This window comes from Protopterus annectens, chromosome 5.part1 (assembly GCF_019279795.1).
Source record: "Protopterus annectens isolate FY-2018-M chromosome 5.part1, PAN1.0, whole genome shotgun sequence".
Classification (NCBI taxonomy): Eukaryota; Metazoa; Chordata; order Ceratodontiformes; family Protopteridae; genus Protopterus; species Protopterus annectens.
The window spans coordinates 606110873-606138189 of NC_056736.1; the positions used below are offsets into that span (position 1 = coordinate 606110873).

At 41.6% G+C, this 27317-nt stretch overlaps 1 protein-coding gene across 2 annotated transcripts in view; it reads left to right on the forward strand.

The window, feature by feature from the left end:
* PDS5B (PDS5 cohesin associated factor B) overlaps window positions 1-27317 on the forward strand; it is a 3703643-nt gene that overhangs the window by 3610286 nt on the left and 66040 nt on the right. For both annotated transcript variants that reach the window (XM_044073218.1, XM_044073219.1), the window contains exon 34: window positions 25961-26120. In XM_044073218.1, the coding sequence (XP_043929153.1) occupies window positions 25961-26120 (160 nt within the window). The remainder of the gene's footprint in view (window positions 1-25960; window positions 26121-27317) is intronic.

Here is a 27317-nt window from a genome sequence, read left to right on the forward strand (position 1 = left end):
ACCTGTTACAGGCCTTGGGATACACAGTCAACATCCAGAAGTCAAGACTAGTGCCATCCCAAAGGATAACATTTTTGGGTGCGGATCTGGACACAATGACTCGGATGGCTTTTCTCACAGAAGAAAAACAAAAGCAACTACCAGTCTACTTCATGGCTTTGACAAGACAAACTCAGCTCACTGCAAGGAAAGTCCTGCAGGCCCTGGGTTACATGGCATCCTGCATAATCTTGATCCCGCATGCCAGGCTACATATGAGAAAATTACAATGGTACCTAAGGAATGTATGGTCTCAACACAGGCACAGTCTAGAAACCATGATACCAATCATTCCATGCCTGAAAAAGGAATTCCTGTGATGGGCTCAGGCCTGCCAGTCCAACAGAGGGTTGCCTTTCAACAAACCACAACCAAGGCAGACCATCACCACGGACGCTTCAGACCTAGGATGGGGAGCACACATGGAGGACAAGTGTATCCAAGGCCTATGGTCTCAGGACCCGCTGAACTTGCACATAAACCTAAAGGAGATGCTGGCAGTGAAACATGCAATCGAGACATTCAAATCATTCCTCCAGCAAGGACATCTGCTGATAAGGACAGACAACACCACAGTCATGTGGTACATAAACAAACAGGGAGGCACGCATTCCTACCCTCTATGCCGGATGGCAATGGATCTGTGGAACCTAGGCCTGAATCTCAACATCCAGCTGCAGGCCAAATTCGTACCCGGAAATGAGAATTCATTAGCAGACGGCCTAAGCAGAACTACCACGGATGCTCACGAATGGATGCTGCATCCAGACATCTTCAAAATCATAACAAGCAAATGGGGAATGCCAGAGATAGACCTGTTCGCCTCCCCACTCAACCACCAACTGAAGAAATTCTACTCAAGGGTATACCACCCACAAGCCTGGAGGGTGAACTCTCTCTCTTTCAGCTGGAATGCCCTAACAGTGTATGCTTTTCCACCTCTCCCATTGATGTACAAAGTTCTACTGAAGATCAGGGAAGAACAGCCAAAGGTGATACTAATAGCTCCAGTCTGGCCAAGGCAGCACTGGTACCCGCTACTGAGAAGCATGTCCCGGGCGAACTCATGGCCTCTACCCCTATGGCCTCTTCTTCTAACGCAGAACAACTTCAAGACCCTGCATCCAAACTTGAAAACACTGCAGCTAACTGCCTGGAAAATTGCTTAAAACAAAACAAAACTGTTTTATCTCAGAGGGTCAAGGACATTATCCTGGAGGCTCGCAGACCCTCCACAAGTAAGACATACTCAGCTAAATGGAAGAGATTCCTTATTTGGAGCGCATCAAAGGGTACAAATACCACACTGGCAAACCTAGCACACATCCTAGAATATTTAGCAGAACTGTTCCACAATGGCCTGTCCTATTCCTCCATTAAGATTCATGCTTCAGCAATTTCAGCAGAGTACAACATGGATCCACCTATCTTCTCTCACCCTCTCCTCAGACAATTTTTAAGAGGGATCAAAAATGTAAAACCTCCAAGGAGACCCCCTCTGCCTACATGGGATCTCAATTTTGTGCTGGAAAAATTAACATTACCCCCTTTTGAACCAGCGGCATCAGCATACTTACAGTTCTTATCTTGGAAAACTGCTTTCCTTCTGGCAATCACTTCAGCAAGAAGAGTATCTGAGTTACAGGCATTAATGGCAGTGCAGCCTTTCCTTATTTTTCACCAGGATAGAGAGTGTCTGAGAACCAATCCAACTTTCATGCCAAAGGTGGTATCCAGGGTATCCTTGAACCAAGCTATCCATTTGCCTACGTTCTTTCCTAACCCACAGAACAGGGGGGAAAAACTTTTGCACACCTTGGATGTACACAGACAACTAGTCTACTATCTGGACAGAACTAAAACCAGCAGAAAAACTGACCAACTTTTTGTAGCATATGCAACTGGAGTGCAAGGAAAAGCAATTTCCAAACCGACAATTTCAAAATGGATAGGAAATTGCATTCGTTTTTGCTACTCTTTTCATGGAAAGACAGCTCTTGAAAATATCAGGCCTCACTCCACAAGAGCCACAGCCACCACTACAGCTTTCCTATGAGGGGTGGCTACCAAGGACATTTTAGAAGCTGCTACTTGGAGCTCCGTGCATACATTTGCCAAGCATTACAATCTATCTTTATACTCCAGATCCCGAGCAGGTTTTGCAACTGCAGTTTTACAGGGGATCTTAACTACACCATCCTTATCTTAGTACCTCCTCCCCCAGTTTGGCTATGGTATTCTACCCATATGTTATGACTGCAGATGCATCCTTGAAGGACATAGTACAGTTTTGTACCTACCATAAATGTAGATGTCCGATAGGTATGCATCTGCAGTCAGGATTACCCACCCTCCTTCCCCTCTGTGGTACTCCTAGGGTGCTTACCCCTTCTTCAGCTAGCTGGGGGAATCTATTATGGTGTATTTGTTTGTATGTATGTATATATATATATATATATATATATATATATATATATATATATATATATATATATTGTTTGCTACTGTTTGGAATTTTCAACATTTATCCAAATTTAGCCTTCCTAGAGGGCACCTGGCATCTGGGGCAAGAAACACTGAGGAAAATGGCGTTGGCTGATGCCTTTATACCCCAGAAGCTCTGACGTCGGGGAAAGTGCGACATCAGCCGAGGCCAGACCCAGACTTTGGAATCCAGCCGACCGAAGGGCTGCCTGAGGCAGGACAAACCCATATGTTATGACTGCAGATGCATACCTATCGGACATCTACATTTATGGTAGGTACAAAACTGTACTTTTCAGTTTACATCATTTAGGACAATCAGAATATACATGCAGAAACTTTGGATATATTTAGCAGCACTGTTATTAATTACAAACCAGCATTCCAACAAACTGTTATTGTTTATCAGCACTGTTATGAATTCTGATATTGTGGAATCTAATAAAGCCTTATTAAATGAACTACAATATTTGGAGCATTCATTCTGAAAAGTACACAAGACTTGGCCCATAAAGGAGAGACTGGTACCTGTTCAGCACGAGTTTGGGTAATTAACAAGGACTTTTGTTCCAGTCTCATTTCAGTTGTTTCCAGTTAATTCCAGTATAGTACAGTCTCGTCAATTCTTTCAATGGTGAGCCACTGGAAATGGGGTAAAACAGTTAAAGACCCAAAACCCCATAGCAACCTTGCATCAGCAGTCAGACTATGTATGTTCTACAAAAAATTTACAAAATACCAGTGTTTCATTCCAGGCAACCTTATCAGTGCTGCATGTACCTGTGTTCATTCAAAACTTCAACAGACACAGCTGTACAAAGTAACCTTTTCACGCACATTTTTTAGCACAGCAGCCAGCTTAACTTCAAGGTTTCATTAACAGTTTACAATGACACTTTTTCCAGTCTATCAGTAAGTTCAGCAAATGTTTCATAACTGACTTTCAGTAACACACTAGTGTTTTTCCATAACTAAAGACTGTAAACTCTATACAGAATAAACCAAAAATTACGGCACTACAGTTTCTTATTACACAGCAGACCTTTCGGTAAGACAGCACTAATATTCCATATGTAAACTTCATAAAGAAAACAGCCAGAGCAGTTGACCTCTACATACAGTAATTGTAGCTGTTAAATTGCAGAGCACCAGTGATTACTTCAGAAAAAGCCTCAAACAAGTTCAACAGACCAGCACTAAATCAAAAAACTTCAGCAGTGTTCATTCAGAACCTACAATAACAGCTATCTACACAAACTTTGAAGTTCTAGTGTGACATCACACAGCCAAATTAAAAAAAAAAAAAAAAAAAGAAAGAATTTAAAAAGTTGCAAACGACAAGACACATTCTTCCAGAATCATAGTTATGTAAGACTTTATATGCACTTTTTAGTTAACATCTCAAAAAAGTTTAAATTCATCAATAAAAGTCCTTTGCATACCTGTTGTATAAACATGTCAAGTAATACTTCTACAGTTAGGACATCAAGTAAATGTTTGGTTTAAAATTAAAAACTGGGTCAAGTAGTCTAAAAAAATAGTGTTCCACAAATGTTCTTTTAAAGTTAAAGGTTATTAGTTCAGGAATGTTAAAAATTTCTAAACGCAAAAGGGTTAAATCACAGAAGCAGGCTACAGCAAAGCAGTCGCATAATGAGTTGGTTTCTATCAGTACAGTTTCAGACTTAAATAACACAAATTCTTGTGTAAATGCTTCAGTGCATATAATTCAACATATAGAGTTAAGTTGTAGTACAGTTTCAAGTACAAATTTTCAGAATGTAATACATTCTTGGTTACATGTAATTCCAGATATAATAAGTACCAATATGGTAAATGCAGACAAAAACGTCAGTGTACAAGCCAGTGCAAATATTGCACTGAGGGGGAATAATATACAGATTTCATTGCAAACTGTTTCAGAGCAAAGTAAAGAAGTAATGTGTTCCATAGCTAGAGTCAGTGTTGTTGCTAGTTTTATAGCAAAGGATTTTCAGCTCATCTGTAAAGGGTTGACAGTCAACTACCAAACCAGAGCATTTACAATATTTCATTGTTTACAGAAAAATTATGGAATAATGTACTGGTTAATACAGACAAATCAACTTCAGTTACACATAGATCTTTATTAGAGGATGCAAATGCAGGTTTGTCAGGATTTAAAGGGTAAAAGATTACAGCAGCTAACCGTTCAAAGTGTAACAGCTCCATACCAAGTATAAATATGTCATTAGAGTTGCATGCTGTTTTAGACTTCAATAACCAGATTTTTGCAAATGTACAGAATTTAAAGAATGTTTTTATGACAGAAACATGCGGATTTGTGGTTTAAAGATTAAATAAATTCCATTTCAGCTGATACAGCTAAAGTGCTCAGAAAGACATATTGGGTGTGGCCAGTTAGAAAAAAGTTTAACCATATACATCTATGTCTTGTATGGTATACCAGAAATGACAGTCAAGTTAATTTGCAGAGTAAAGGGTTTACAGCTACAAATTTGGCAAATACATGTTTTTGTGTTATTGTTTTGTTTAGCAGTCATTAGTTAAGAGCTTTGTATTAAAGTTTTGCAACAAGTGGGAGGGTGGCGTAATGGTTACGATGCTTACCTTAGAAACACAAGGTGCAGGGTTTGATTCTCACAGGGGGTAATTGGCTAGGCTTAAAGTAGTTCATGAGGGCAGTTAGCCTAGTAATAATCTATGAATCAATGAATGCATAAACAATATCTTAATACAGAGACAAAACAAGCATTCACAAGTATTAAATAATGTTTTGTTAGTTTATAGAATGTAAAAGTCAGTGCTACATTGTAAAAGTGACAGTACAAGAGTTCAAATCCTATGCATAAAACAGTACATCATATGTGTCATTAAAACCACAGGTTAAACTCTTATGTTATAAAGAATAGACAAGTAAAACTTCTAGATTCAGTTTAGTTTAAATCTGGTAATAAATATATCTATGTAATCAGTTTAAGATTGTATATATGCCATATAGAAATTGTGGTTTACCAAGCACACCAGATCAGATTACAGCCAGCTTAGTAAACTAAATTAAGGGCAGTACTGTATGTCATAAGGCAGTATGGTAAAAAATCAGTTTAATGCATTTACTGTTTTTACTATTTATCCAAGAAAATTGTAGATGGATGATAAATTCTTGCAGAATTCAGTAGTACTGAAAAGTTAAATGACGTCAGCTAAAGAAATGGTTATGGTGAGACAGTGGGTGGAGTTTCACTCAAGAACAGTGTGTTAAAATCTGAGGGTCATGAGAGTAAATGTAAAAAGTTCAGCAGTTAAGATTAATTGTATGCAGGTACATAAATGCACAGTGTTAAATTACTATAGTTTCATTTGAGGTTATGACAAGAAAAACACTGTCACTAAAATTTCAGTTTGATTTAGTAATAAAAGTTACAGCCTTTCAATGTCACTATTGTACATTTCACACTTGCAAGAGTTTATTAGCAGCAGATGTTTTTCATGCAGAAGAATGTAAATAAATTCAGGGCAACAAGCATTGCTATCAGTTTATAAATGTTAAAGCTGTAAATGTTTATTTCATGCAGAAAAGTGTAAATAAAGTCAGGTCAACAAGCAATGCTATCAGTTTATAATTGTTAAAGATGCAAATGTTATTTTAAGGACCTGATACTAAATAGAGTCAAAAATTTTAGCCACCCAGCCTTGTACAAGAGAAAAAAAAGAAGTTTAAAATGTCTAACTATAAAAAGGACACTTCTATATAAATTAAGCTGCTACTCCATGGCTAAACTGAAATTATTAGTAAAATACCCCACTCGGGCATTATAGATAAGCTTAAATATAAACCCCTATGTCACTAGATGGGTTGCAAACAGGCTCAAGGACAGAACCCACATGGTTAGAATTGCTGGAGCCATGTCAGACTCCAAACCAGTTACAAGTGGCGTCCCACAAGGCTCAGTCCTGGGATCTCTCTTGTTCGGTATATATTTCTCGGAGGTACAGGCCAACACGGAAGGACTGTGGCTGACCAAGTTCGCAGATGACTGCAAACTGGGCGCCATAATCGACTCTCCAGCCGACACAAGCATCCTCCAAAAGGGCCTCATAGAAACAGGCAACTGGTGCCAGAGCCATGGCCTCAAGCTAAACGCCAAAAAGTGTATAGTCATCCCCTTTGGCAAAAACAAAGTGCCCACAAATTACCACATAGGTGGTAATCCATTAAGTACAGAAGAAGTAATTAGGGACCTGGGGACTCAAGTTGATAGCAATCTTTTATTTGACAACCACGTGGCCAAAGTGGTTAGAAAAACATTTTATATAGCCCACCTAATCATGAAGGGATTCACATCTAGATCAGGGGAGGTCATCATGCCTCTTTACTCATCCCTCATCATGCCCATAATTGAGTACAATGCCCCTTTTGGGATGTACCTTACCAGACACCTGCAGCTACTGGAAATACCCCAAAAGTACCTCACCAAGAGGATCAAAGGGCTCAAACAGATGCCATATGCTGCCCGGTTAAAGAAACTCCAGCTCTACTCAGTGGCATACCGCCTGCTCAGAGGCGATCTGTGCCTGATGTATAAAGCCATGTCCAACCCGGAATTAATGGACATGCTGCACCTCAGAAAATCCAAATCCCATCGAGCTACGCGCTCGAGAGACTTGAACCTCAGCACTAAAATAAATAGGACATGCTGGAGGGACAGATTCATAACCCAGAGGCTCCCTTCACTCTGGAATAAAATCCCAGTCCAGGTTAGGCAGAGTCCCTCATTGACTCTCTTCAAGAGGAATCTTGATGAGTTGGTGGGGGATCGTAGGTTTATCCCGGGTATCACTTCTGTGTCACTGTTAGACAGAGGCACAGTATACTAACCTCGAAAAAGGGCATAGCAAAATTAATTTAAAATGGGTGGCGAAAGCCAAACACACTCTGGCTAGGCTTATAAATGCCCTAGGGCAGATAGCCTAGTATGAACCTATGAACACCAACACCAATACAAGAAGCAGCTTTGAAAAAATCTTCTTAGATCTCCTTTTCAACTTTCGTTTTTATTAAAATACAGAACCATAAAATTCAGAATGCTTAATTCACAAGTATCCAGTCCCAATAAAGTGAAACAATGTTTCTAACAAAAATGCAGATAATAATTAGAAACAAAGTGGCGTATCTTTAGTTGTAGCCTTTCAAAGCTAACATACTATTCAGTCTTTCTTATCATCAACAGTTCTTTTATAACAACGAGAACTCAAAGAATATTGTATTGTATTGAACGCCTTAATTTAGATAGTCTAACATAGTAACATTTAGTTTAGCACAGTCCTTTGACGCTGCTAAGTAGTTGTACTCTACTTTAGCTTCCTTATATAAGGCTTCACACCACTCACAGAAGAAATTCTTTAGAAACAAATATGTTTAAAATGTATCAAGTAAGTCCACAAAGTATGTCCTAACTCTCACACGAGAAGTGCTTTCGGATAAACCTTCTTCAGATCATATAAAACGGGACTCCATTACTCTTTATTTGAAATAAATCTACAACCAATGGCAACCTGAGTCACTAACAACGCCTTTGATGACATCAGCTATGCAAGACCATTTTAGGTTTTATGCCAAGCCTCTTCAATTATCCAATGGTAGGTCTTCTAGCCTTCAGAGTTGGTTTTAAGGGAATAACATTGTTCAGCCCCGGAGGGAGGTCCGCTCGCAAATTAATGATCCACTTAGTAGTTCACTTGGTTCCGTTCTGTTCACTATGTCACCTTTCCTATTTCCCACGTGAATTTTTTCAATAACTTTAGATAAAAAAGTATGTGTTGGAAATCTAGATACATGCAGCGCCAATGCATTATGCAAATCTTCTCTGCGAATATCACTAAGATGTCAAAGTATTCTTTTTTTTTGAAAATCTGATTAGTCTTACCAACATAGATTGATAAACATTGTTTACAAGTTGCCAGATAACATTTTGAGAGGTACACATAGCTTTGCAATGAAAAATAAAATCCTTGCCCATATCCGGATGTTTGAATGTATTACTAGTATCAATATGATCACATGCAGAACAGTTTCCACATCTAAAAGTGCCTTTACGTCCTGTTAACTTAGGTTTAGGAAAACCATCTTTCATACACAAGAGCCTTTTGATGTTCTTTTTATTCTTATAACAAAATTGTGGTTTATCACCTACTATATTACGAAGTTTTACATCTTGAGTAAGAATCTGCCAATACGTATATATGACATCTTTGATCAATTTGTTGTCTGTACTGTATGTAATCATTAAATGCATGGGGAATGCTCCTTGATTTTTCTCTCTTAGGTTAGCGTCTGATCTTTGAACTTGGTTACTGTGAAACAAGCCCATTGCTAGATTCATATCTCTCTCAGTATAACCACGCTTATGCAGGCGTTCTTTCATATCAGCCGTTTCTTTTTGTAAATTTACATCCTGTGTTCATCTTTTTTGTAATCCTAATAAGTTCATTTTTCATTATATTACTCGTAACATGCTTGGGATGCATGCTGTTTTTATGAAGATAGTGGTTTTTCCAAGTTGGCTTCCTATATAGAGAGGTCTGAATTTGCCTTTCCTGATAAAAAAAAATATTAATATCCAAAAAGTTAACAGAGATACGGGAACATTGCCATGTAAATTTCAAAAATGTGGTCGTATCATTAAGATATTGCATAAACAGCAGAAATTGATTTTCATTCCCTTCCCAAAGCAGGAATAGGTCATCCACAAAACGACCATAGTATTTTACCTGGGCATACCATGGATTAGTGGCAGAAGATTTTTTCAAAGCTGCTTCTTGTATTGGTGTTGGTGTTATTAATACATTTCAGTTTAGCCGTGAAGTAGCGGCTTGATTTATATAGATTCGTTTTTCATACTTGCCGCTACCTTAATAGTGAGTAATACATTTATTTGATTAAAAAGGACACTTGGACATTAAAGCAGGCCTTCCAATACTGCGGTGCAGAAGTTGACTGTGTTTCAGTTATTTCTTCAATGCTTAGAGTTAAATGTATGAGTTAAAGCAAGTATGTATCTTTTCAGACAGTTATAGAACAGTACTAGTTTCAGTTTGTTTTTGTCCATCTTCAGACAGTACTGACAAAAAGGTTAATAGCTTAGACACCAGAATATAACATTAACAGATTTCAGGGTTTTTTTTACAGTGGATATAAAAAGTGTACACACCCCAGTTAAAATGCCAAGTTTTGTAATATAAAAATGAGACCACAATAAATAATTTCAAAACTTTTCCCACCTTTAATGTGACCTACAGCTTGTACAATTCAATTGGAAAACAAACATATCTGTTAGGGGGAAAATATACAAAAACAAATAACGTACAATGAACTGGTTGCATAAGTGTGCACACCCTTAAACTAATACTTTGTTGAAGCACCTTTTGATTTAATTACAGCATTTAGTCTTCTTGGGTAGGAGTCTGTCAGCATGCCATATCTTGACTTGGCAATATTTGCCTACTCTTCCTTGCAAAAGCTCTCCTGATCTATCAGATTTCGAGGGCATCTCTTGTGCACAGCTCTCTTCAGGTCACCCCACAGATTTTCTATTGGATTTAGGTCTGGGCCATTCCAAAACTTTCATTTTCTTCTGGTGAAGCCATTCTTTTGTTGATTTGGATGCATGATTGGGTTCATTGTCATGTTGAAAGGTGAAATTCCTCTTCATCTTCAGCTTTCTAGCAGATGCCTGAAGGTTTTGGGCCAAAAGTGACTGGTATTTGGCTCTGTACATTCCCTCCACCTTGACTAAAGCCCCAGTTTCAGCTGAAGAAAAGCAACCCCAAAGCATGATACTGCCCCCACCATGCTTCACCGTGGGGATGGTGTTCTTTTGGTGATGAAGTGTTGTTTTTGCGCCAAACGTACCTTTTGGAATTGTGGCCATAACGTTCAACCTTGGTGTCCTCAGACCATAACACATTTTCCCACGTGGTTTTGGGAGACATGATGTATTGTTTTGCAAATTTTATCCAGGCCTGGATGTTTTTCTGTGTAAGAAAAGCCTTCCTTCTTGCAATCCTACCCCATAGGCCAGACGTATGGAGAATATGGGAGGTTGTTGTCACATGTAGTACACAACCAGTACTTGCCAGAAATTCCTGTAGCTCCTTCAGTGCTGCTATAGGTCTCTTGGCAGCCTCCCTGACCAGTTTTCGTCATGTCTTTTCATAAATTTTGGAGGGATATCCAGTTCTTTGCATCATCACTGTTGTCCCATATTTTCTCCACGTTTTGATGACCGTCTTTTCTATGTTCCATGGTATATCCAATGCTGTGGAAATTTTTTTTGCACCCTTCTCCTGGCTGATGCCTTTCAACAGTGAGATCTCTTTGATGCTTTGTAATCTTTCTGTGAACCATGGCTTTTGCTGGAGCAGGCAACTGAGTAAATGTCAGGAAAATCCTACTAGGACAGCAGAACTTTATTTGGGGTTAATCAGAGTCTGTCTAATTGATGGCAGGTGTGCACCCAAGAAGACTGAATGCTGTAATTAAAGTAAAAGGTGCTTCAACAAAGTATTAGTTTAAGGGTGTGCACACTTATGCAACCAGCTTATTGTACGTTTTTTATATTTTTTCCATAACAGATTTGTTTTTCAATTGAATTGTGCAGGTTATAGGTCACATTAAAGGTGGGAAAAGTTTTGAAATTATTTATTGTGGTCTCATTTTTTATATCACAAAAACCTGGTATTTTAACAGGGGTGTGTACACATTTTATATCCACTGTATGTTCAGACAATACTGACAGGAAAATGTGCTAACAGTTTGGTTTTCAGAATATAACATTTACCACTTTTCAGTTATGCTTTTATCTGTGTTTAGGTAACATTGACAAAAGATAGTCCTTTAGTATTAGTTTAGTTAGTTTCTAGAATATACATGGCTATTTTAGATGTTCAGTATAAATATGTATCAATTTTCAGTCAGGATTCAAAATATGACATTCATATTCAGTTGTGTTCATCATAGTACATTTAACTCAGATTTCAGAATATAAGAATAATCATTTAGTTTTAAGGGTAAACTGACAGAATTATTTATAGCAGATGTATTATTTCATACATTTCTACTACATCATCATTGTCATTATTCAAGTGACAGAATTGTTTATTACAGGCTTATTAAGATAAGATCTGAAGTAGGATATTCATTTGTCTGCAACCTGTGGTTATGGATCCGATATCGGATCCGAACCGGCATAGTTTTCCAGCTATGGATCCAAGCTCTCAGCTCCTCCCCTCACCCATAATGCCCTGCTCTACCCTCATGACCTCAGATCTTGTTTGCCGCGCTGGTAACTAGATGTGGATACATAGCTCTCAGCTAAGTAGACTATTTTTCTTGTTCAAAAATAGAGAATTTTTTCTTTATTTAACAATTTTTGTGTGAAAGTTGTAGGTTTCCTATTATTATTGACTGTTTTTAGTTTAATTTAATTTTCAGTAGTAATTTTTATTCCCTCCCCTCGCTGGTACGTAGAGTGTGTGTGAGGCCTGTGTGCTTCTTTTATTGTTTAAGTTACTTTCTGTAACTTTAGGTTAAATTTAGAGACTATGGCTGAACAGCCTAAGTCCATATTTTCTAAATGCTCCGAGTGTGGCCATAAGCTCTCACCGGCTGATGGCCACACTCGGTGTGTTAGTGTCTTGGGGTTGAACACCTCACATCTGGTTGTTCCATTTGTGCAGGGTTCAACCCCAGGGCACTGAGGGAGCGGAGGTCCAAGCTGGTCTTGGCGGGTCTTTTACCGCCGGACTCGGCTCCGACCTCCGCTCCTTCGGGGACTCCTGCGGCTGCAGTTGTTCCCCCTGTGGCACCCCCTCCTGCTCCTGGGACTCAAACTCCCGCTTCAGGACAGGAGAGGGATGCATCTAAAAAGGACCGGAGGGAGAAGCACCACAAGCGGGCCGAGACCTCTGTTTCGGCCCGCCAGCCAAGCGGCTTCTCCCGGCTTCCTGTCGGTGCGGTCTCCTCCTTCGGCTCCGGTCCCCTGTGTGCTTCTCACCGGGTCCTGAGGAGGAGGAGACCCGATCTCCGTCGAGGCTATCGAGGAGGCATTCCAGGCCTACCTCGGTAGCCTCGTCGAGATCTACCCATAGCCTTCGATGCTGATCTGGACCGGATGATGAGAAGGTTCATCCAGGCCCAGATGCAGATGGGAGTGCTCTTGCCTCCCCCCCCTCCGGGGGGGAGCTCAACACCCTTTTTTAAGCCTATTGCTCCTTCTCCGACCCGCTACCCGGGTTCGGAGCAACTGGAGCCGAGCAGCTTCGGAGCCAGGGGGAGGTCGGAGCCGATAGTACTTGGTACTTCGGATCCGACCATGCCCTCGAGTGCGCCGGATCCGATCTCTCGGAGCCTGGATCCGAGCTTCGGATCCGGGGGGATCAGTGCTCCTTCGGCGCCGTCTGTGTCGGAGCGCACTGTCCCTTCGGATCCGAGTGCTTCGGCGCCGGCTCCGATCCACTCTTCGGATCCGAGGGGGAGCCGATTGTCGGATCCTTTGATCGAGGTCGGCTCCCCTTCGGCTTTTGATGTAGTGGAGAGGGCTCTGTTGAGGGTCTCCGGACCCCGGCACTTGCTTCGGCTCCGCCGCTCCCTCTGCACTGGGCCAGGCTTCCACGATCCCGCCCCTGGGACAGCCCGCTTCTGTGCCCCAAGTTGCCCCCATGGAGCAAATTGCTGTTTGCGAGGACCCCTCTGACAGCCCCCCAGAGGAGGCCCTCGCAAGCATACGCAAAAGGAGGCACATTGACTCCCGAGTCTCTCACTGAAGACACGGACTTGGAGGAAGGGAAGGCTCCCCACGGTCACCCCGAGGATGTCTCCTTCGGAGACATCATGGAAATGCTCCGTATTAGGGGGGGGTGGTCTGCCCCCAAGTCTTCCTCGGACGAGTCCGTGTTCTTGGAGGCATTCAAACGGGCCCGTCTACCTCTTGGGTGTCCCCTGCCGACCCCTGGTGGACCTTATTACCACCAGGGCGTGGAAGGAACCGGACACCATGGAGCCAATTCCCAAAAGACCTGACAGGATCCTTAGCCCGCCTCCGACAGGACCCATTGGAGTAAGGGGCCTCCTGTAGATGCCATGTTGATGGCGGCGGCCACAAAGAGGGAACTGGCTCAGGAGAGTCCCTCAGTCCACCCACCGAGCAAGGAGTCTTGGATGATGGACCGCTTGGGGAAGCGGATGTTCAGTTCGGCGACCTTCTCGGTAAGGGCGCTGAACTATTTGGCACATGTTATTCGGATGCAGCGAGACCTTATTAAGGAGTACGCTGCATCCCCCCCTGAGTCCATTTCGGAGGAGGACAGAGCTCTGCACTCCACCAAAATGGCCACTCTTAGGTCAGTCACAAATACTTCTATGCGGCTACTCTCCCATGCTACGGAGGGCGCCGCTAGAGCTGCGGGGACAGGACTGGTCACTAGACGACAGGCCTGGCTCCGCCACTGCATTTTTCTGAGCCCTTCAAGGCGCGCTTGAACGCCTTTGATGGTTCTGCTCTGTTTGGCAAGACCGTTCGAGACGTTGACCCAGAGCGAGAAGGACGGAAGACGCTGTCTGCCGTCGGAATCCGCTTCTCTGCACCCCAGAGGCCCTATTCTAGGAACCAAAAGGGTCAGAAGAAGATGTGGTTCGAAGTCGCAGCAGTCCCAGCCTGCTCCGGACAACCAGTCCTTCCGTGGCAGAGGAGGACAGGGAGGACGCCGCCCTAGAGGCAGAGGGGCTCCCAGAAACTTCGGGTCCAGGGAACCTTTCTCTGAACGGCCCGCAGCAACCCTGAGGGTTGCCCGACTGCTCTACTCTGGAGGCAGTCGGGGACGTTGGGCACCTAGCGGCATGGGAGTCCATAACATCGGACCGCTGGGTTCTCCAAATCATATCCAGGGGATATCGCATTCCTTTCCTTCACCTTCCAAAGATGAAGTCCCTCCCAGACGTACCACCCGGTCAAAGGGAGGCCGCTTTGGCAGAAATTGGCCATCTGCTAGAGAAAAGAGCCATCCAGCCCGCTCCCCAGACCAGATCGGATCAGGGTTCTACTCCAGGTTCTTTTAGTGCCAAAAGACGGGGAACTAAGACCAATCCTAGACCTCTCTCTCTTGAATCTGGCAGTCCCCAAAGAAAAATTCAATGGTCACTCTACAATCTATTCTCCCCTTCTGGGAGAAGGCCACTGGATGTGCTCGATAGATCTCAAGGACGCGTACTACCACATCCTAATGGACAGACGCCCAGGAGGTTTCTCCGCCTCCGGCTGGGAGCCAGTCACTACCAGTTCCGGGTCCTTCCCTTTGGTCTCACCACAGCCCCCAGGGTGTTTACCAAAGTACTAGCAGTGGTAGCGGCCCACCTGAGGCTTCAGGGGGTGCAGGTCTTTCCCTACCTGGACGACTGGCTCCTTACCGCCCCAACAAGGCATCTACTTCTCTCGGCGCGAGACTCCTTTCTCCATCTTGCTCCATTTCTGGGCATCACAATAAATACAAACAAGTCCAACCTGGCACCCACTCAGCTCTTAGATTTCATAGGGGCCAGACTAGACACAAGGAGTTTACGAGCCTTCCTCACTGCGGACAGAGTTCTAAATCTGCAGCTCCAGGTGCGGGCCATTCTCCATTCATGTTCTGTTCCAGCGGAGTTGGTCCTGAGGGCTCTAGGGTCCATGGCTTCGTCGATAGCACTTCTTCCTCTTGCCAGGCTCAACATGCGCATTCTACAGTGGACGCTCTTAGTACAGTGGTCATACCTTGCTCTCCCCATGCATCATCCCATAGCGATCAGCAAGGCCTGCAAGCGGTCCCTCTTGTGGTGGCTCCACTCCCCGGATCTCCACGAGGGTCGCCCATTTTGTGCTTCTCCCCCTCTCGCCACGGTGACCACGGACGCCTCCCGCCTCGGGTGGGGGGGGCACTTTGCGGGCCAGACAGTCCAAGGCACGTGGAACGATTCAGAGACCTTACTGCATATCAATGTTCTAGAGATGAGAGCAGTGCTCTTAGCGTTGCTAGCACTTCAGGACTTTCTTCCCTTGGGAACAATTGCGATTCAATCGGACAATATGTCTGTTGTCTGGTACATCAACAAGCAAGGGGGAACAAGGTCTTACCCTCTTTGTCGAGAGGCCATGAGAGTTTGGGAATGGGCAATCTCCACCAATCGCTTTCTCATAGCAACGCACATTCCGGGTCGGTCCAACATCCTAGCGGACAAGCTCAGTCGCACCATTCTGACCCCTTACGAGTGGTGTCTCAATTGTCAAGTAGCGGAACGCATATTCGCACGGTGGGGAACCCCTTCATGCGATCTCTTTGCTTCTCCCTCAAACACCAAGTGCGACAGTTTTTTCGCTCTAATACCTCCTCCCGGAGGTACCCCAAGAGACGCTCTGGTGCATGCTTGGCCACCCGGTCTTCTGTATGCCTATCCACCCTTGCCTCTGATGCTGCAAGTTCTTCAGAAAGCCTCTCGGGTGGGTTGCAGAATGATTCTCATTGCTCCATTCTGGCCTCGACAGATCTGGTTCCCCTTCCTAAGGTCTCACTCGGTGAATCCTCCTTGGATTCTAGATCCCATTCCGGATCTGATATCCCATCCATCCTGCATTCCTCCTCCGAACCTGGACAACCTGAAGCTGACCGCTTGGCTGCTCCAGTTCCACTCTTGATAAGGACTCGGTATTTCTTCACCGGTAAAGGCTATTTTGGTGGCGGCTCATAAACCATCCACTAGAAAGGTTTACCGAAGCAAATGGAAACATTTCTCTGTGTGGGCGGAGCGGCAAGGCCTAGATCCCTTCACGGTTCCTCTCCCTGTAGTGCTTGATTTTCTAACCTCTCTCTTTAATGATGGTGCCAGCAGTTCCACAGTCAAAGTTCAACTGGCGGCAATTTCTCACTATCACATTGGTCAAGAGTCTAATCCTCTTATGTCAGCCAAATTGTGCAAAACATTTCTCAAGGGTACTTTCCTTCTCAGGCCCCCTATAAAGCAAGCAGTTCCTCCTTGGGACCTTTCTTTGGTCCTACAGGCCTTGACCGCTCCCCCTTTCGAGCCCGCGGCTACAGTGGATCTCAAATTCTTGTCTTACAAGACAGCCTTTTTGGTAGCCATTACATCAGCCAAGAGAGTTTCTGAACTTCAAGCTTTATCAGCTAAACCTCCTTACTTGGTTTTTTATCCGGACCGTGTCTCCCTCAGGACCAACCCGTCCTTCCTTCCTAAAATCGCTTCTGAAGCAAACATCAATCAATCCATTAACCTCCCTGTTTTCTTCCCTAAGTATGAAAACAAAGGTGAATATAGGCTACACTCACTAGATGTTCACAGGCAACTAAGATTTTATTCAACAGGACAGCTGGTCATAGGCAATCCGACCAGCTGTTTATTTCCTTTGCAAAATTCAATTTGGGCAAGCCAATTTCTAAAGTTTCTCTGTCCCGCTGGATTTCACAGTGCATTTTATTGGCTTATCAAGCGTCAGGAAGGCCGCACCGGGGGGTGTTCATGCCCATTCAACCCGGTCAGTATCTACCTCGGCAGCCTTCAAGGCTAGGATTCCTCTAGATGATATTTGTGCAGCAGCCACGTGGGCTTCATCTCATACATTTATTTCTCACTATAAGTTGGATCTTGCATCTAGGGGTAGAGCATCCTTTGGCTCCGCGGTGCTCCGGAATATCCTTCCATGATGGCCGCCCAAGATTCAGGTAGCTGGGGACTCTGTCCCACAGGTTGCAGACAAATGAATATCCTACTTCAGATTTAGAAGTTATGTACTCACCATAACGTTCCATCTGAGTAGGTGTATTCATTTGTCTGCAACCATCCCGCCCTCCTATCCCCCTGGCCTTTCAGTTTCCTGCATATTCCTTGTTACCCTTTTGAGGGTATTGTTGCTTTGGCAAACTCGATCTGAGGTCATGAGGGTAGAGCAGGGCATTATGGGTGAGGGGAGGAGCTGAGAGCTTGGATCCATAGCTGGAAAACTATGCCGGTTCGGATCCGATATCGGATCCATAACCACAGGTTGCAGACAAATGAATACACCTACTCAGATGGAACGTTATGGTGAGTACATAACTTCTAATTATCTAAAGAATAGGTAGTATTAGTTATTCAGTATACTCAAGGCATAACAGGGCAGGCTTAATTTAATTAATTTACAGATTGCAGTGCACTTTACATAATTATTGTACATTACTCAGAAAATTAAAAGGACACTAACAAAAAATGCAAAAGTATATACCTGAAAGCACAGGTTTTAGTAAACTGTTATAGCTCATAAATATTCGTAAAATACTTCAGACACAAATTTAGGAGGCAGATATATAAAAGTTAAAAAGGTAAGTGGTGGTATTAGCAAATCTAGATTAAAAATTATAGCCATAAGTTAATACAATATATGGTAATTATGCTTCAAGACCAGTTATAAAGTTATCTGTTTAGTGCTGATTTCACTTAGTCTTCAGAAAATAGCCAACATGCTTAATAGGCTATACAGGAAAAAAGAAAATGGATTAAACAGTACAATGTTTAAAGATATAAATCTATAAACAGAAAAATGTTTTATTTGCTGTAAGGGAGAGGCATCGTGGTACACTAAGGCACCAGTTCACAAGATAAAAAACATAGACAGTAGTGTCATTTTACCATTACAGCATACAGAGATAGGAAAGAAAAATAGGCAGGGTTAACGGTTCGTACTCTTAACTAAAATAAAGATTCACAAAGACAGGTTAAGAATGTGTATGGCATTTTCTTATTAGCTTTAAAAGCCACAGAATTAAAAGACACTCGTTCTCAGAATAATACAGGTTTTAAATATATCATTCGTACATCAAAACTTAGACTTAAAGACTCTAAAGACTATGAATCTAGGTAATATAAAAATTAAATCATAAAGCTGACTTCAAGCCTAGTGGTCAAAATTAAAATTGCAAGTTTATTCACCAAATTAAAAAAAAATTGCCTAAATTAAATCATAAAGTAAGAGACTTCAATCCAAACAGGCCATAAATGCTCATGGCATCTAGTGGGCAAAATTAAAATTGCAAGTTTATTTACCAAATAAAAAAAAAATAAGCTGTATACAGTAGTTAGCAATACGAATGTATGGTAACTACAAAAGTAGGTCCCTGTAGACTTTCATCAGGGACAACTGTTAGATAAGGGACTTCCATTTTAATGTAGTTATTAAGCATTAGGCAGACTAAAAGGTAAAATAGGCCTAGAAATGTAGTGTCAGAATTGTTTCATTTATGCATACATTTTAGAAAAGACGGTTAAGCAGAAGGAAAGAATAACCTTGCTGGTCAAGCATGAGAGATAATGAGAGATAACAGTTCCCAAGGGAAGGCTACAGACATTTTTTCTTTTCCCTTCTCAACGGACATGTACAATCTTGCCAGCTACAGAATGTCCCTTTTTCAAGGGAAAAGATGTACATAATGGGAATGCAAGATAGAGGCTCATGCAAGACCAGGCTTGGAAACCAAGGTAACCAAAGCTAAGGAGACATATAAGGCATTACAGGGTTTTGGTATTATTAAAATACACTTCAAATACAGTTAGGAAAGTCAAGTTAGTTCTGCCTGAAGTACAAAAAAATTAAGTATCTAGCATTTTTTAAAGGAAGCTACAGTACAGACACTCGAGCCTGAGTACAGAGAACAAGTCAAATAGACTGTTTAAGTTTACATCATTCAGGACAATCAGAATATATGTGCAGAAATTTTGGATACATTTAGCAGCACTGTTATTACTAACCAGCATCCCTGCATTTCTACAGACTGTTATTGTTTGTCAGCACTGTTAATAAAAACAGTATTCGGATATTGTGAACATCTGATAAAGCCTTATTAAATGAACTTAGTGTTTGAAAAGTAAACAAGATTCGGCCCATAAAGGAGAGACTGGCACCTGTTCAGCATGAGTTTGGGTAATTAACAAATATAGACTTTTGTTCCAGTCTAATTTCAGTTGTTCCCAGTTAATTCCAATATAGTACAGTCTCATTAGTTCTTTCAATGCCTAAGAATGTCTTCATGACACTGTCACCAGTTGCATCAACCTCTGTAGATCTTCCCATCACAGCATGAAGTCCTTTCATAGGGTGTGAAGGGCAGCTGAGCATCAACTAGTCCTTCATCCTTCAAGTACCTTTTGAGTGTCCCAAAAACCCAGTTCTGCACACCTATTTTGACTCCTCCATGGGACTGCATGTAGGAGTCTTCTTTAGATTTGCTCATGCTGGGAGAACCATAATCACAGGTTACTGGTTTTACTTACTTCATCATTCAAGCTTGCCTATGATGAGTTGAAGTGCCACTCTTGTTCTGCACTGAGACTGCAAGAGCTGCAGTCTGCACCACCCTTGAGTGGACCCAGTGGTGAGAGATTTAGGTACTCTGATAGTAATCTGAATTTTGACCGCCATGTGTCCTTGGTGTGTTGACAAATTTCTTCTGTGTGGCTCAGCTTTATAAGTAAGGGCATGGCATCCAGATCTAAGGATGTCATAGTACCACTGTACTCTGCCCTCATCACACCAATAATCGAGTACAATACATCCTTTGGCATGTACCTCTCCAGGCACCTGCAACAGTTGGAGCTTTCTTAGAGGTTTCTTACCTAAAAAAAAAGGGACGTAACCAACATGTGATATGCAGATCAATTAAAAGCCCTATCACTATATTCAGTTTCTTACTGATTACCGAGGGTGATCTGTGCCTGATCTACTAGGCAGTCTCTGACCCAACCTTGACGGAAATGTTGCATATTTGCAGAACTAACTGCATGAACATTACCTGCTCCAAGGATCTAAAAGCGCTCTCAGAATAGATCATGCCAGAGTGACAGATATGTCCTCCAGAGACTGCTCCACCTCTGAAATAGGCTTCATGTTGATGTGAAGCAGAGCCCTTCCCGGACTATCTTCAAACAGTCTGGACCAATGGATGTGAAATCGCAAATTCACTCCTGGGGGCTCACCCCATGTCCCTTATGGACTAAAGCAGTCTGTAAAATTGCCAAAACCACACTCGCTGACCCTTGCTATTTTTCCCCTAGGGACAGAAAATCTGGGTAAAACTGGCTAGGCTTGTAAGGGCTCTTGAGCCATTAGAATAGTAATCACCCATGACCCTATGAAGCAGTCCTATAACACTGCAAACCTCCAGTGCTACAAGACTGGTTTGTAATTTAGCACTTGCACATTGTAGTCACTGTACTGAATGCCCTTAATTAGAAGTGTGCTTTAAACTTCTAATTGTTTTTAAAGTAGGTTTAATCAGGGCGTGGAAGACATGGCCTGTGACCACCAAATCCAGTAACCATAACCGTTACTGCCTGGCATGAAGATGCACACTTGGTATGGGCAGTTGTGTGAAGTCCCTCCAGTGTTGTAGTTGCTTAATTCACCACTACAAAGTGGTGTTAGGACCTTTACAAAATGCCTTCAGTTACTGTGGTGCCAGCAAGGGTACAAACTGTCTTCACTGCTGTTTTGTGTGATAGCTTCTCTAGGCACTGTATGTTACTCAGATTGAGTCTGACCAGGGGAATGGCTTTATTATCAGCAGACATGGAGACAAAGGAACTATGTGGGGAGAAGGTGATTAACTGCTTTTTGACCAGTACTGTTAAAGGCCATTCCACCAGAGAGTTTCTTCTGTTGTCTGTTGCAGAAATGAGTATGTTTGGACATTTCTACCATGGCCACGGTGTAATCTGTTCACACTTCACTGCATTTTGTTTTGACTCTAATTCCAGGAGTTGGATAATCTATGATACTTAAGTGCTTCAGAAGTTCGCATTCTGATCCCTTTTGCCTCTAGTTCTTTGATTCTGTCTCTCTGCTTTGTGTCTCATTAAGTGTTTTCTAGGTACTTCATGAGATTCTTCCCAAAAGTGTACGTGTCAGCTTCTCTGAAATCTGGTCTTTGTTACTGTATTTTTATTGCACTCTCCAGTTTCCTCTATACTGTATGGCCTTCCTATCCTCCTTCCATGCCTTTACATGCATATTTGTTTGGTTTGTTGGTCTCGGACTGAGGATTGCAAGGGCCAGATGCACCATCCTAGCCTGAACTGTCACATCATGATGTGCCCTCATCTATGATGCTTGCATTTGCACTACAGAAGTTAGAGTATTTGTCAAGTGTGGACTCTTGTAACACCAGCTTGATGACACAGAGGGATAAATCCATGACAGTGACCCATTAACTGACTCTGTTAACAGCCTGAACAGTGATGGAGCTGACTTGACAAGAGAGAGCAGTAACTGAAGTAGAAACTGCTTGTCTCCCCCTCCCACCCCCACCCACCTGAGGTGGCAGAGGTATGAGAGAGATATGCCTAGAGAGCAGACCTGAAGGTGCTTGCTTTGAAGATGTCATGGCTTTTGAAGGGACATCTCTCAGAGAAGTGGTAGACACGTTATGTACTCCAAGTTTACTTCATCCTTTGGACTAGCAAGCATGCGTGAAAGGGGAATTAGTAGAGCCAACTGAACAAACTCTGATTTCCCAAGTAGGATGAAGACCCTGCATCCACTACTCACTGTTTACCCTTAGAAGAAAGAGGCTGGCACTAGAGATCTCACCTTAGTCAGGCAAGGGAAGCTTGATAATTACCAAGAGCAAAAAAAAAAAAGTACCCCTTCAAAAAAAAAGAAAAAGAAAAAAGTGGAAAACCCGTAAGTGGCAGATTACAAGAGGGCCTTCTTGCATATCATTTGATATGCAGTGAGTGTACATACCAGATCTTTTCCCAGCTTTAGATCTGAATTTTCTTCTGGATTCTCATTTGTTCTGTTTGAGCCTGCCAGCTTTATCTGTATAAAGCCCTTTTATGAAAAATGCTGTTCATAAAAACTTTTCAGCACCTTCTAAGCTTTTGGATTGTGTACGTTATATGATGTGATGGCCTTTTTGAGCTTTTCATCGAGGCAAAGTCTCCATGTGTATAAACGTCTAAATGACTTCAGTTTGCAATCATATATGTACCTGTGACTGAGTGGGAAGAAACCACCCAATTGAGTCCCTTAATATTGACAGATTCTGGAATGTATAGCATATATTACCATGTAAAGTAAACTGAATAATTATTCCTTTTTGATTTAGGTCATCATGGCACTGCTGTCATAAAACGGACTTGTGTGGCAAATTCTTCAGTTCTGCATCAAGTACACGTCTATATCTTTCTGTGTTTTAAGATGAATGAACTCTCTCGCTTTAAAGGGGAGTGGCAGACTTTCCATACCTAATTTCTTTTCTTACTTGAGCTTATTTGTTTTACGAGCAGTTTGTTGAATTCCATCTATTTTTCAGTTCATTTCAAAAATTTGATTTTTAATTATTTTGTGTGTTCTTTGTTTCTTAGCGCATATATATATATATATATATATATATATATATATATATATATATATATATGTGTGTGTGTGTGTGTGTCTACCTGATAACACCAACACGCCAAAACACCGACAACGAAATAACTGACACGACAAAACCGGGGGGAAAAAACAAAAGTTCAAAAACACGAAACTTCACATGCCCGACAAACCACAATCCTGACAATCAACAAAACAAATACCTTTCCCGAAAAAACACACACACAACACAAGCACACCAAAAACCTTACAAACCTTCACTAAACCTTACATACACAACTATCTATGCACTAACTTTAATCCAAACCCTAACCCTAAGGTCCACCACTATCGCACACTTACCTTACCCGCACCCTAACTCACTTAATCCGCCCCTAACCCTTAACTCTGTCACTATCGCACACTTACCTTACCCGCACCCTAACCCACTTAACCCACCCCTAAACCTAAAGTCCGTCACTATCTCACACTTACCTGACCCGCACCCTACCCTAACATCCGTCACTATCACACACTTGCCTTACCCACATCCTGACCCTAACGTCAGTCCCTATCGCACACTTACCTTAACATGTCGGTGTTCTCAGCGTCGAGATTCTCAACTGTCGGTCTTCTCCGTTGTCGATCTTCCGGTGTCGGTGTTCTTGTCGTCGGCGTTTAGAAATTTCAGCGTTTTCAGGTAGACCCGTATGTATATATGTATGTATGTATGTGTGTGTGTATTTTTATACATCACATTTTTCTAAGTTTTTCTTTGTCAAGAAATTTGTTGCTTTCAAGATGTTGGGGATCCTTTGACACCCTGTCAGTATGAGGTTGGCACAGTTTGTATGGTTTGTAGTTTCAAAGGTAAATACTAGGCTGTCAGTCTGCAGACTATTACAAGCCTATCCTATAGCCAGATGTTAGAATCAAGCTCTCTACCTTGTATTTGTGAGGTAAAGCCCTTAACCATTATGCCAACCCCTCCCCTGCTTGTGAAATTATCTGAAAATCTAATGTGAGATTTGCAAAGCTTGTGATATGACCATGTATCACAGGGTGAAGGCAGTTCGTGAAAGGGCCAAAAGTTCCTTTGCTTCTCCATCAGTGTTGTTGACCTCTTCTGATGGTGGTCCACCAGCGGCTTACCTAAAGATCTCTGAATCTTCTTAATCCAGAAATCTTTTCTTCATGCTTGGCTGCTGACGCAACACATTGTCATTGTTCAAAACTTTATAACAAATTTCTTATGGCAAGGGAGGTTACTACTAGTTATTTATATGTTAACCCGGAACAGATTTGCCATTTGAGTAGGATTAAAAGTCTTAAACCTTTATTCATGTGAACTTAATTTTGGTGTTGAACTAGCATTTGTTCAAGACCACAACAATGGCTGAAGTATTTGACCATCAAAGTTTAATTTTCAGCCTTCTGTCTTTCGTGTTTTTTTTTTTCCTTCAGGGGTGACTATAGGCACATTTAGATGTGTAAAAATTGACTCTGTAGTTTTGATCCATCTAAAAACTCTAATTAAAAAGCTTTTTTTTTTTTACACAATTTAAATTTTGCCTTAAAGAGCTTTCTTAATGTTTGTTTACCTGCTTTTGCATGTGACTTGTTTTCTTTCTTAGAGTAATTTGTTTCTCTTGGTGATTACTTTTTTCTGGAAGGATTTCTGAGCTTCAGGTTTTGTAGTCCATGAAAAACTGTGTATGATTATCCATTAAGCTGGAATAACTATAAAAATTAACCATAGTTTGTGTCAAAGTTGATTTCAACATTCACCTTTAACCAGTTCATTAATTTTCTGATGTGTTTTCCATTCAAATCTAAACTGGACGAAAACTTACTGAATAAGGTAGACGTCCATAAGGGAGTCGTAGTACTGCTTTCTGACAAGTAAAGACATTGTAAAGAAAAATAAACATTGTGTCTTTTAATAGACTTCCTTGGAAGGTCTGCTGCAAAGCATTGTCTTCTCGATGTAGTGTGTGCATTTCTAAACGTTGTTCAGTACCAGAAAAATATCATTAGCAGAGGCGGTTAAGACCCCTCTAACTTGGAGTTGCCAGTTGCTGTAGGATGACTTTATTACATGATCTCTGTGGCCTGGGCTGCTTGTAATACTTTTGCCAAACATTACAGCTTGGACGTGTAGTCCAGCGCAGACATAGGTTCTTACATGAGACAGCAGTCTTACTAGTTGACTTTTTTTTTTTTTAGAAACTTGCTTATTTTTACCACTTGTGCATGCTCCTAATTGCTTTCTCTTAGCAGTGCCCTTTCTCCTTCATCCCCTTTGAATTAATCACTTCATTCATTATATAGGTTAATGGTTCATAGTTGATTTTTCATAGTTGAGTTGAGGCTAATGACCCCAGGGGAGCCTATTTAAGCCTAGCCATGCTTCCCAAGGGTGAGAATGACACCTTGTACCTTTAACCATTATACCAACCCTCAACAAATAGTGTAGGTTCGTAGGCCATTCTAAGGCTAAACAATTTTCTTGCAAGGGTGAGAAACCTTGTGTCTGTGACGTAAACACCATAACTATATTCTGTTTGTTGCTCAGAATTTTTTTTTCTATAGTGGGTTTAGTACTGTAGTAAATAATGCAGTAATTCTACCGTGTTATATTATGATAAACAGTTTGGACAGTCTTCTTTTGTCCTTGCATTGCCCTTTTAAGGTGTTTATCATTCAGGATGATTTAATTATTAGTCTCACTTGCTATGCTCAAAATAAGTTTTTGTATTGAAAGTAGAAATATTGTAGTATTGCAATGACAATTATAATTTTAATAATGCATTTATAGTGTTTAAAATGAGTATTCATGTTTGTGTACCCCTAATAAAAGGCAGCAGTTGATAACTGTTTATTCCCTTTTGTCCCGTTGGCACTTTAGCACAGCCTGTCCCAAAATGTTATCTTTTTTTTTTTTTTTTTGCTGTCTGCCTTTCTGGTTTAAGTTAAAATTAGTAAATATGCATGCTTTACATTTTCAGACAAAAAGGGCGAGCCCGTAAGTCATCAGCAAAGGACATAGACTCTGAGGAAGATGTTGAAACATCTCCCTTTAGCCCACCTAGCAATGAAGATTACTCCCGTGATGAAGTGGTGAACATGGAGGAAGAAGAGGAGGAGGAGGAAGAACCCGTAGTTACTGTATGTACTGATTATGCTGCATGTTGTTCTCCTGGCCTGCATTTTGTAGAGTGAGCTTAGTAGATGCAGTGAGATGTCTGTTTGTACTTATTGGGCTTTGCACTAGCCACTGGAATGGGAGCTTCCAGTTCATAAAAAAACTCATCCTTTTGCCTCATGCATGACACAGTGAGGTTTAATGGAGTTGCACAAGAGAAGCTAAGTATTTATTCATTTTTTTGTTTGTTTACCTGGAAAGTCCATCTGAGCACAAGGCCCCTTTTTAGTAGAGGCCCAAGGAGAAAAACTCCATACACACAAAGGTAAACAACACACTCTACGTTCTATGCAAATACTAAGACATTGTATGTACATAGTAATAATACATAAAACAGTATACATTTTAGCATAATAGCACAACATAGTGTTACAGAAATGATCCTGAACGTAATGCATATTAACAGTAGCACTTTGTAGGAGTGTTTAAACAATGCTACAGTTTCAGTACTGAGGTTTTCAACAGAATTTTAAGTACAGTGTTTGTTATTGTGGCAATGGTAGTCAGTAATGTTATCCTGGAGTATAGCAGCCACATATCCAAGAGTTGAGGAGGAGTTTTAGTTTAGTTCTGAAAGCATATGAGTTTTCATTGAGGCTAATACGGAGTAGGGTGGAGTTTCAGGCCTTCAGAGCATCTCCAGCTATGTTGCTGGATTTTTTAACCATGAGAAATTGTTTATCGCTAGATGGAGTTGTCAACTGGGGATGTACCTTTGTAGCATTCAGAACATTGCACTACACTGTGTGCTGCTTATAGTTGAGAGCAAGTAAGGCTGTAGGGTAGCTCTAGCCAGTTGAGGTGCTTAAAGGCAATGTAGTAATGATAAGAGTAAGCTTTTCGGTGACCTGGAGGGTGGTGAGAGCATATAAGAGTGTGGGAAGAAGATAAGAGGAGGTGAGGGATGTCTGCTATTTTCACTGAGATAGTGTTTGACTCTGTGTACGAGACCCAGCTGCTGGTGATTTTTTTGATACCTTGTTGAATATGTAAGTCAAATTTTGAGAAATTGTCAATAGTGATACAGACTAGTTTAGTGCTAGAAACTTATTTTGATATATTTAAGAATATGGTAAAAAAATGTATTATTCCATATTGTGGTAAGCTTTACTGCTGGTATTAAAAAACATAGATCTAGTGCGAGATGTAGGTCATGTAAC